At 40.7% G+C, this 11417-nt stretch overlaps 1 protein-coding gene across 1 annotated transcript; it reads right to left on the minus strand.

The window, feature by feature from the left end:
• Nucleotides 1-176: 176 nt before the first annotated feature.
• slc1a5 (solute carrier family 1 member 5) lies at nt 177-10619 on the minus strand. The gene is made up of 8 exons (XM_046073014.1): nt 9986-10619; nt 5234-5276; nt 5057-5125; nt 4718-4884; nt 4309-4542; nt 3932-4126; nt 3586-3720; nt 177-3389 (listed from the first exon to the last, which is right to left on the minus strand). The coding sequence occupies exons 1-8, from the start codon at nt 10495-10497 to the stop codon at nt 3167-3169; spliced, it is 1578 nt and encodes a 525-aa protein (XP_045928970.1). The 5' UTR covers nt 10498-10619; the 3' UTR covers nt 177-3166.
• Between the last annotated feature and the right edge of the window lie 798 nt (nt 10620-11417).

An 11417-nucleotide genomic window follows, 5' to 3' on the forward strand; every position in this document is an offset into this window, starting at 1 on the left:
CATTGTTCATATATGACCTGGTAATTAGATAAGCATCTATACCACTGAGGGGCCGTTGTGTTTTTGTGCAGTTTTAGTGCATTTTCAATGTCATGAAATATGCAGGGACAACTCACCACTGCAGTAAGTAGGGTTTAAAATGTGCAGGGAAGGTTGTAACAGCCAAGAGACACAGCCAAATACAAAAGACTTTATTGTTTAAAACCTAAAGATACTAGATTCAGACTTCCTGATCATTGTTTTTGAAAGGGAGACCTACTTTAATAAAATCAGTTTCTACCGTGTGCATACAAACACCACAAATATTCTGAACCAGACAGACATCCATATGGTGAAAGATCTCAGAAAGGAATGTTATATTTACAACCTTGCACCAAAAAGGCAATAAGTAGAAACTGAAGCACAATAGCTTGTTTTGAGGCAGTTAGCATTTTTGCACTCATGATCTATAAGACTGTAGAAGTTGAGACCTCAGGACTGCAACAATTTCATTGGTAATGCTGCAGAAGGTAGCCCATTATAAAGCTGATTAAGAATACAGACTTTAACCCACTGCATACATTTTGTATATAACATAAATAGAATATTCCGTAGTCATTTGGTAGAGCTTTAAACAGGTAAAATATGATATGGATGGAAGCGATAAAACATTCAATAGTGCAACTGTGCAGTTAATTGCACATGATGTGTGTTGCATTGGAAAATAGACATTATCCCTCCAGGATACAACAAATACATCTCATTACTACACCACACATTCTCTAAAGTCTCAAGTCTTGAAGTTTTCAAAATGCCCACAGCCAAACTGCAAAAGAAAAAAAAAATATCACCAAATGGAAGCATCTTGTACATGCACAGTCCACACGTTTAAAATAAACCAAGAAAAAGTTAACAATAGTTCTAAAACTTAAACAAAACAATAATTACCCAGTTTTTACAAAAAGACTCGAAGATCCAATTTGAGAGAAATCATTAAATTTTGTGTTAACAACATGTCAAAACATTTTCTTTGGATTTTGATTACGGTAATAAATATAAATTTTAACAAAAAAGTATCAGAGGCATCAATGACGTACAAGGAGGCCTGAAGCCTATAGTATTCGTTTTTCATGTCCATGGCCATTACATCTAACACATAAATAGGTTTAAGTTAAGTGAAAGTAAGCATGCCTCGAGTACTTTAGGGTTTAGGCTTCAACGGTTTTATTCTGAAAATGTAGAGACATCCTTGTAGTGGAAGGACTTTTACTTAGACACAGTAGGCGATTTGAGGGAGGACGCCATGCCCTTTGTTAGCAAAATGCATCATCTCTATCCACCCACCTAATAGCAGAGAGCAGAGCAGTTAACTGATCCTCTATCCGACTGAGGGCTTGTGCAAGTTGGAATCTATGGCCCCGACCATGGCTCTGAAATATCATTAGCTTAAGTTTGCTGTGCTTTGACAAATCCATGGAGGTGTCTGTAGTGCTGAAGTAGCAGACAGATCTGTAATTGTGACTTGTCGCCCGTCAGTTTTGTCTTGGAGCTATAATATTCTTAAGACAATTTAGCATTGGGTGGGAGTTTGCTAGTCGGAGGTGAAAGAAAGGATCCGGGTCAGTACCCTCTGTTAAAAATTAACAAGTCACCTACTGCTTACACATCGCGTGTACTCACACCACACTTTATACACAACATCAAACTAAATGTCCTTCTAGTCACATCATACTGTCCTTTGAATCCTTCTTGTGCTTTTGTTAAAATGCTGGGACCTATACAGAGCAGCATTATTAAAATGTGAGATCAAAAAAAAACAACATCATATCTCCCTGGAAATGTCATTCAACGTTTTCAGGAGTTAAACTGTCTCTGTTCTTGTTTGCTGAGTCGGTGTGATTTTTGGTCGCAGAAGATTAGGAGCAGTTAAAGGACCATCTTCAAGTCATAGTTAAACCTGAGGTTATGTTGCCTGCCATCACACAGATGTCCATTTCCATGTCCATTTCAGGAGGCAGAAATGCTTGGAGATCTGTGTCCATGCATGTTGACATATCCTTTAGAAAAAGTTCCATCATTCAGCTTTGGGACATTGAGGATATTATTTCATTTGGTGTGCTTCAGAATAAAAAATATAGTCTTGAGAACAGGTTGTACAGCCCTTTTGCCTTCTCTCACCAAAGGAACCAAAAAAAAAAGAAAAAAAAATGATATCCATAATCACAGCTGTTTTCATGCACAGTATATGGAAAACAGTCTAACTACTGTTCCATATGCCAAATCATATCCAAGAAATAAAGTTTAAAATACTTTAGAAGAAGTCTGCATGAAAGTGGCCATAATCATGCATGATAAAATACACAAACAATGTATTCAAAGCAGATAATGATAGATTTTACAACATAGGATCTTTTTTCTGTATGGGAAACAGAAAAGGGCAAAAAAATAATAAATTGGTGATGGTAAGAAACATTTGGATGGTAATGGATTCCAGAAGGTTAATGTAAAAACTGTATTGTCTTGCTGGGTGCAGCAAGCTGTATGGTGGTCCTCGTGAACTTTTAAAGTCGGAACTTTTCATGCTTTCCACCAGGGAGTGGTAAATACTTCCAGGTCACTTATGCAGGTTCTATTTATATAAATTGGTGCCAGTGGGCCACTTCCATTTCTCAAATGAATGTAACATTTCTTCTTTCTGTGTAACATTAGATCGGCCATTACTACATCTTGCAGGGGTCAATAGGCCAGCCTCTTGACACTGCAGTGGATGTTTATATTGGTCACATGATAAACTTAGTTGTGACTGATGAACCACTGATTTATCCAACTTGGTCGCATGATAAAATTCTGACTTTAAAATGAATGAGGATCGGCCAAATGAAACAGTCTCAACACAGTAGCCAGACTAATGCATAATATTGTCCTTCAAAAAGAAAACAAAAAGTCACTGAGCATAGTATGGATTTTGAATCCCCTCACCCCACCCCTCGACTTTTTTGCTTCCCGCACAGAAAAGTGTTGACAGAGTGCTTCTCTTTGTATTTTATAAATACTGTGCATATTCATCCTCTCTCCATGCAACAGTTTCTTCAGGGCAGGGGGGGAAAAAAAAGGGAGGCTTGAACTTCAGGTTTTGGCTGGCAGGGGTGTCAAACAAGTGAGAGGGTCAGTGATGTCAGCAGCTGGATTACATGACAGACTCGGACAAAACTGTTTCTGCACTGTCCTTCCCACCTCGCTTCTCAATGAGCGGCGAGTGCTCGGGGGCAGCAGCTGATTGGTCGCCCTCCAGCCTGACCTCGCTCAGTTCTGCTCCTTCCTCTTGTTTGGACGTGCGGTCCACGAAGTATTGCAAGAGCCCGGCCCCAAAGGCATCGCCCTCTACATTCAGCACTGTGCAGGTACGGTCACTAAAGAAAGACAGATTGGATGGCAAGCAATTTTAATGATATACTTTATCAAACTTCCTCAGATAGCCATTTAGACATTACATGTGGACAGAACTTGCCGAAGTGCACATGTCAGGGAGCACAGCAAGTCTGTAAGTAACTGTTACTTGGCTGTCATGCTTCAAGGTCACATAAAATACAAAGGTCTTTTACTCACACAAGCCAGTCGACAGCCAGGATGAGAGATATGTCATTGGTGGGCAGCCCTACGGCCTCCAGGATGATAGCTAGAGTCAACACACCCCCAGCAGGTATACCTGCTGCTCCAACACTGGATGCTGTAGCTGTCACACTAACACATTAGAAGGGAAAATGACAGACACAGATAGAAAATGTTACACAATGTTACAACATTTTTTACTAACATTGAATTGAATATATGTCATTGTATACGGACTATATTTGCATTTCACTACCTAATGACTGAGGTAATTGTACAACTGGACATAGTATTTCATGCAGTTGTGTAACTGCAGACGTGTTTCAGTGGCTTTAGGACTTACAGGATGGTAATGACTTGGATGAAGTTAAGGGAAGTTTTGTTCAGCTGAGCGATGAAAACAGCAGCCACACACTGGAAGAGAGCAGCTCCGTCCATGTTGACCGTCGCGCCGATGGGCAGGATAAAACGGCTAATGTGCTTGGACACACCATTATTTTCTTCCACACATTTCATCATCAGGGGCAGAGTGGCAGAGCTAAGAAACAAGGAATACGTGTGAGTGTATGAAGGCGAAAGGTATGTGTATGTTAGTTTGTAGAGAGAAGTGTGTGTGTGTTTTAGAACAGGACAACCTCAGTATTTGAGATTTAACAACCAGCAAGACCAAACAGGCGTGTGTGCAGGAAAGTCAGAAGTAAGCAACGGTGAGTTTATTACCTGGAGCTTGTTCCGAAGGCTGTTGCCAGAGCTGTGAATATTCCCCAGAGGAAGGTGTATGGGTTCTTCCTTGTGATGATAAAGTAAATGGCAGGCAGCACAAGAAAGCCATGGATGGCATGTCCGATCATACAGCAGGCTATATATTTCCCCAAACTGGCAAAGAGTGTCCCAACATCCTCCATCTCGACAATCTTGCTAGCTACAAGGAACATGATACCAAGAGGGGCATACCTGTAGCAAAACAGGCAGAGCAGGAAAGAGAAAGAAGGAGAAGGGACAGCAAATACTGTAAATTATTATGCTTCTGGAACAAATAAAGAGCCTGATCAAACGATATTTAACAAAGGCCTTCATACTGATTTTATTTATAATCTCCCCTAACCAGCAAACGTGCAGGTTTTCTTACCACATGATCCAGGAGACCAGCACCATGGTGGCCTCATTGAAGGAGTTGAAGAACTTGATGAGGATCTCCCCTTCCTCTCCCAGCTTCCTCAAAGCCACACCAAACACAATGGCAAACACTACCAGACCAAGAATATTCATGCCATCCTGGTCTTTTCCAAAGGGCACCTAGAGAGAGAGAGACGCACAAATGAAAATAAAAAAATTACACAGATCAGAAGTCAGGATACACAGAACAACACCAGTCATCATTCTAGAGAGAACAAGATAGTGTCCTTATGTTATGTAGTGTATTTGCAGTCAATTTTATGGGGACAACCAGGCGATTCCTTTTGCTCACCTTCTCCACTGTGACATTGGGGTTTCCATCAGTGCCATTCTTGGTAACCAGTTTGTAGCTGGTTGCATACTGGATAGGAAAGGTATTGCACAGTTAGTGCATGGTCATCTTATCTAAATATTTCTTTCATACAATTTAAAAATCATTATGTGCAAATAATCAAGATGCAGTACTTACTGATTGAAAGGCAGCAGACACCAGGTTGGAGGGAAATATATTTCTGTGGGGAGAAAAAAAAAACAAACCCAAATACTTTCAATTCCTGGGCTTTGTGTGAACCAGTTGCCTTGGGAAAAATCTAATGAAAAAGATGTGGCTGTAATTGGAGGGAAAGAAATTACATGTTTGGGAACTGAAGAGTAGAACACAATAGAAGTGCTCGGGCCTTGTTTGGTTGTTCCTCGATCTGCGCACACACACACACACACACACACACACACAGCCCCCCAGCATAAAACACCCCTGACCACTTATCTGAACGGACACACAGGACACATTTGCTACAAGGCAAACACATCGTAAAGCCATAAACTGCCATCCTCTGAGTTCATGAATGTTTCTGGTGAAGTCTGAACTGTTTGCGCACCACACAGACAAGGTTAAATCAACTACAAAGCTGCTCTGGGTCACAGTCCTACCTTATACCCTAACTCTTAAAAATAATACTAGTCACTTCTATTCTACAAATGTCTAATCACCAGTGGAGCAGACAGCGGCTATACCCCCTGGTAGTTAGCCATCGTTCAAACCCATGGAATCACAAGGTCAATCATGAGGAAATAGCTGAGAGAATTTAACTATTAATCTCCTTTTTCACTCTGCTCCCCCATTTCTTATTGCTGTTGTTATGCAGTCTCCGCTGACATGTACACACACACACACACACACACGTTGGTACATAGGTCCAACTGTATATTAAATCTCTCAAGAACTTATTAAACCCATGTGTCCCCGATACCCCTTTAGTCAGCTGTCTGTAATGGATTTAGAACAATAAGGCATTAACTTCACAAGCTCTTTCCAACTATTCCCCCCCTTTCATTGTGAACCCTAGTGCATCTGGATTAAACATCACATGACTGCGTGACATGCAACAGTATGCAACTGCATCACAGGTTGAATTCTGGAAGTGCCCTGACAAAAAGGATGCCGGGCTTTCAAGCCAATATCAGGCTTCTGAATACTCTAGTACTATATTCAGATGCATTTGTGTTACTCAAATCTTTCAGTCACTTTATCATTCTACGACCCAGAGTCATTAATCTAATCCTGGATATTAATACAGCTTCAAATGCTAAATACTGTTTTATTCAAAACTGTTGGGGGTAATTTACATACTGTGTTTGACACAGGCTTCCAATCTGGGTCATATTCTAAAGATCATTTCAGTGTCTAAGACCTGCATGTTTGGAAAAAGGCAGCACAACACTGCTTTCTATTGTGCATTTTCAATTAATCTGACTTTGCACCAAGCTGATAATATAGATCTGAAACCTGAGAGATCCCCTTCCTGTTTCTTTGTTGTGGCAGCTTCACTCCTGGCATAGGTACACAACCAAATTCTAATGAAACGCTAAACAGGTTAACTTCCTTGAATGTGTCATCTATTATATGTATGCTATGGTAAATATGGCATGTTTTTTTTTTTATAAATCGGGTTACATCTCGGTTTTGGTTGCGTTTCTCTTTAACCAAATCAAGAGTTGAAAACAGGGTTTCATGTGCTGTGAAGATTGGGTAACCCTCTTGGGATTTTGGCTATATAAATAACCTTGACTATTGCACAGCCAAAGACACTGTAAATAGAGTCGTATGACAACAATCCACACGCGACACTGTCAAACACCATTAAGTGGGTGTGTCCCTTTCATGGCGGCCTGCTGACTGTTCCAGGCAAACCGCTCTGACGTCTTCATGGCATCTACACCTCCCAGATCTGGCAGCAAGCGAACAAAACACCTTGTGAAGGTCTACGTGGAATAGTAAATATTTAGTTCCCTGTCTAACAACGACTGTAGGTGCTTGATGGAGAAGATGATCGGAGGGATGGACCTGCTCCAATTCTCAATATTGAGCCAGTTTTAGATTGAGATCCAGAGAGTAAAATGATATGAGATGGAGAAAGTTCAGTAAGTTTATGGCCTGTCTGATCTGCACAGTTTTGTAGACCCCCGCTGAATTTGTGTACTGGTGATGTTTTTATTTAATTTGTAGAATGTGGGAATGTACTTGACAGTGCATTATTCAGGACAGAAATACTAAAAGTGAAGGCTAAAAAAGGGACAAAAATTCAGCCTGATGAGCTATCCAATACCACATATTCTTGGCATCAGAGCAGGTAAAATGTGAACCTCTTCTGAGAAAAGTGTAACAAAATCTGTATTTAATGTCATGCTGTAGCTCAAGGCAAATACTTTATATTGTCAATTATTGGTGTAACAGATTGTAGTTGATCTATACGGTTAGTCACACAGGTTCGCCTCCACTGAGTGAAATCCCATAAGCTGGGACTTAAGGCATTTTCAGTGGTGTAACTGGGACAGTGGGCATGCTTGTCATCATAGAAATAGATCATAAGAGTGGTGACTACAGACAGAGAGAGGTGGCTACATCAGAGCTAATGTAGTGTGTTTTAAAATTAACTTAAGCCTTTTTTTTTGCTGATCTGAAAAATATCTTGTGTGATCCCTTTCACTCCTATGGTCAATAAATCCACAGGTGACACTACTACTGGCTGAGAAAACAAAAGGCAGGAGATCAGGAATGTTAACAAGAATGTGTAGGAGTGGCTCCAGTCACAGTTTATTACATGCATCTCTAGGCAGAGATGTGGTCAAGGGCTGATTAATCTTCATTATTTTCTCAATTAATTGATTAGATGTTTGATCTTTAAAATTCAACTAGTGTTTCCCAAAACCGAAGATGACACCCTCAAACGTTTTGTCCACAACCCAAATATATTTAGTTTGAAACCAAAGAATATTCACGTGGTCTTTTCATGTAAGCGTGTCTGTGGACAATGACAGATAAGCATTAAATAGAGCATGGATCTGAACAATGACCAGGCTGTTTTTACACTTTGATGAACAGCTATTCAGTCAAACACTGTCTTTGTTGTCAAAACTAACCAGGACACCAACAGAGAGGGCTCGCTCTAATGAGAGGCATGGAGTTCTGCCTGTTGGCCTATTAGGATAATATGTAAATGTGTGTGCGCGCATGTGCAGTGGTGGATTGTGTGCTACCCCGGATAACCCCCCACCCCCCTATAAAAAAAAATTTAAAAATAAAGTAGCCTGCTACCAATAGATAAATCTGGAAAACAGTGAGATGTTGCATTCTTGAACTCAGTTAATAAACTGGATTGCACTGATTATCAAACAATTTTATTTCTAGAAAGAAAAAAAAGGTGTTTACTATGGACATCACTTTTCATCCCAGCCATTAAACATGAACAGAGATATCAGAGTTCTGTAAACCATGCCACTGTGTTGCAACTTGTGAAAACTATTATCTAAGGGGCTCTGATAAAAAAATCAGTGTAACAAGTTTTACCCCGTTACCCTTGCACGTCTAATCTGGCTCTAGGCGGACTGAAATGTTTTCAAGACGTGTTGCCAGGGCTAGGTCCCACTGCTGGGATGGCGGTGGTGGAGGAAAGGAGGGGGGTGTGGAAAATTCTGGTTTTTATAGCACACAATTCCATAATTCACGTAAAACAGCACTGAAAGCGTCAAAGATGTTCAAAAATAACCATACAAAATGATGCCAGAGTCACATGTGTATCATGATTGCATGTGAACAGACACTTTTGGAAACATGAAAGGGCAAGGCAAGCTTCAATTCATGTCTCGCAATGTCATGGTGTGTGTGTACTCTTCATAAACACTTGAGCATGTTTCTTGATTGAAGCCATAAAAAAAAAAAAAAAAAAAAAAAAAAAAAAAAAAAAAAAAAACACATACACTGGATGGCAAACTATAGCAGAGCTACCTTTCCCTTAATCCTATGGTTATACTAAATTGCCAGTTTACTTATCTTTGTAAGGGAAAACAGCACATGCCCCTTCAGCTCACACTATGTGAGCAGAGTGTTTACAAAAGGTTGAGGTTCAATAAACTTTTTAGTACACTAATCTACTGAATGTGTTGTTTGCTTAGATAAGCAATGCCATCTGGGCTCTATTCGTTTCTTTTTATTTGTAGAACTGGAGATGTGTACATGTGTAAAAGAGGAAAAAACACACTTCATGGAACACGTGGTGTAAGACGCCTTAAAATTCAATATCTGATTTTGACACCTCACTATTTCAGTCTCTGAGACAAGTGTTTGTCCACTCTGAACACCGCTGCTTCCTTTTATTATTTCTCAGTACATGAGGCGTCTCATGAAAGTGACACGTTGACAAATAAAGCCATACTGTGAAGCTACTGACGCTCAACCAGACAGGTTTAGAGCCGGGTGCTGAGGAATGGATATGCTCTTGACTTAGAAGAGCAACAAAGGTCAACGAGTTTCAGGCTGAAAGGCAAAAAAGGGCACGGAGCCATCTTTCGGACATTAGTGAGACGTTAGACCACACGTCTCTTCACTACGTGTCTGTACATTAGCTAAAAATAAAAAATAAAAAAAACACTACAGCCTACTTCTTTCTTGTGGTCGCCACTTCAATGGAAATTAAAATGGAAAGCCCGTGAAATGATAGTAAAGCGCGCCCACAGAACAAGAATGTACCGGTCTTATTTTAACACGCGGGGTTGTCCCGCCAGGACGCTTTTCACCACATGTGCCCATGTTGTCAAGACAAAATGTAAAATAAAACCACAAAGAACAAATATGTAAAAAGGAGCAGAGACTCCTGTGTGTACCATGGCTATAAGTTTGCCACCAAGGTGAGGGAACTTGTTGGTGTTCGGGGGAGTCACTCACCTGACCAAATCTAAGAAAGAGTCTATCACTTCTTTGGCGGCGGGCACGTCACCATCCAAGTCATGCACGTTCGGTTTGGCTGACACAGACCCAGGCTGTAAGATGAAAGCCATCACAACCCCAATGGCTGACGCAATTAAGGTGGTGACCAGGAAGAAGAGCATAGCCCAGCCGCCAAGTTTGCCCAGGGCTTTAGGGTCAATGCTGGCCGCCCCGGACACTAGACTGCACACGACCAGGGGGATGATGATCATCTTCAGCAGCCGGATGAGCAGCTCACCGGGGAACCCGATGTAGATTACCTGGGTCCGGGTCAGCGCCACGTTGCGCACACCAAGTCCAATTAAAACACCTATGATGACACCAGCCACAGTGAGAATCACCAGCAAGTTGGCCATCACTATCCTCTTCACCCGCTGGGACAGCGGCTCCGGGCTGCTCTTCCTGTGGCTATCGAGGTGCGCCTCGCCGTTGGACGCCTTCCCTCCCTCCATATCCATCTTCTCAGCCATTGTGCGCGTTTAATGTTATCTTGAAATGTATCTAAAGAGCGCAACTACTCGCTTCAAAAATCTACTGTCGCTAATATCAATAACATAAACTGCCAGCTTCCTTTACAGTTCACATACGGTGCTATGTGTTCCACGCGGCGTCCAGCAGCCTACTTATCTATCCGGAAAAAAGCAACCCCCATGCGTATGACGCATGGACCTGGGCGTGCCTAAACAGGAACACTGCAGTCGTCAATTACCAGCCAGATGTTCCATTACATTCATAAAAGCAACATACAAATTCATGTTCGGCATGTTTTTTTGGATTAGTTGTTAACTATTAGTATATTTAATAGATATTAGTTTGTATCGTATTTCGGGCTGCATTCGTTTTTAAATATCATGCTCATCCTTTTAACTGCAGTGTAGAAAGTTAGTTAGGCCACATTATATGAAGATTTAAGGGCTGTTCTTTTTAGTAAAATGTCCATCTGTGATGGCTTCTTCTGCCTCAGTTGGGTGATTATAGATTTGACAAGTTTGGGACACAAAACAAAGTTATTTGTTTGCAATGTAAGCTATCAGCTATATTAAAGCTATGTAAGATAGTTGTTTCACCATTGCAACTGTTTTTAGCGTCTTTCTCCAGATCAATACAATTTTATAAATTCACATTTAGTTTATTGAAGACTCTTTTACTCTCTAAGACTACAAATAATGTTACACAGCCTGGGGTGGGCATGTCCTCAGCCAATGATCATGTCTATTTCTCATTGTATGGTAGAAGAGTTGTAGAGTAGAAGAGTAGGCTACATGTAGAACAGCAGATTTTCTGGGCTGGATTACTGATAATAAGTGTCATATGAAACACACACATTATATATATATATATATACATATATATGCACATGTGGAACCACATATACTACTATATACATACA

The sequence above is a fragment of the Micropterus dolomieu genome, linkage group LG17, assembly GCF_021292245.1.
Source record: "Micropterus dolomieu isolate WLL.071019.BEF.003 ecotype Adirondacks linkage group LG17, ASM2129224v1, whole genome shotgun sequence".
NCBI lineage: Eukaryota > Metazoa > Chordata > Actinopteri > Centrarchiformes > Centrarchidae > Micropterus > Micropterus dolomieu.

Bases quoted from the DNA above. Each gene is read 5' to 3' on its own strand.
- slc1a5 (XM_046073014.1), bottom strand. From the start codon at position 10,497: ATGGCTGAGAAGATGGATATGGAGGGAGGGAAGGCGTCCAACGGCGAG. The intron at 5,126-5,233 runs GTAAGTACTGCA...TTTCCTATCCAG, and splicing joins TGTCTGCTGCCTTTCAATCA to TATGCAACCAGCTACAAACT. The intron at 4,885-5,056 runs GTGAGCAAAAGG...CTCTCTCTCTAG, and splicing joins CCAATGTCACAGTGGAGAAG to GTGCCCTTTGGAAAAGACCA.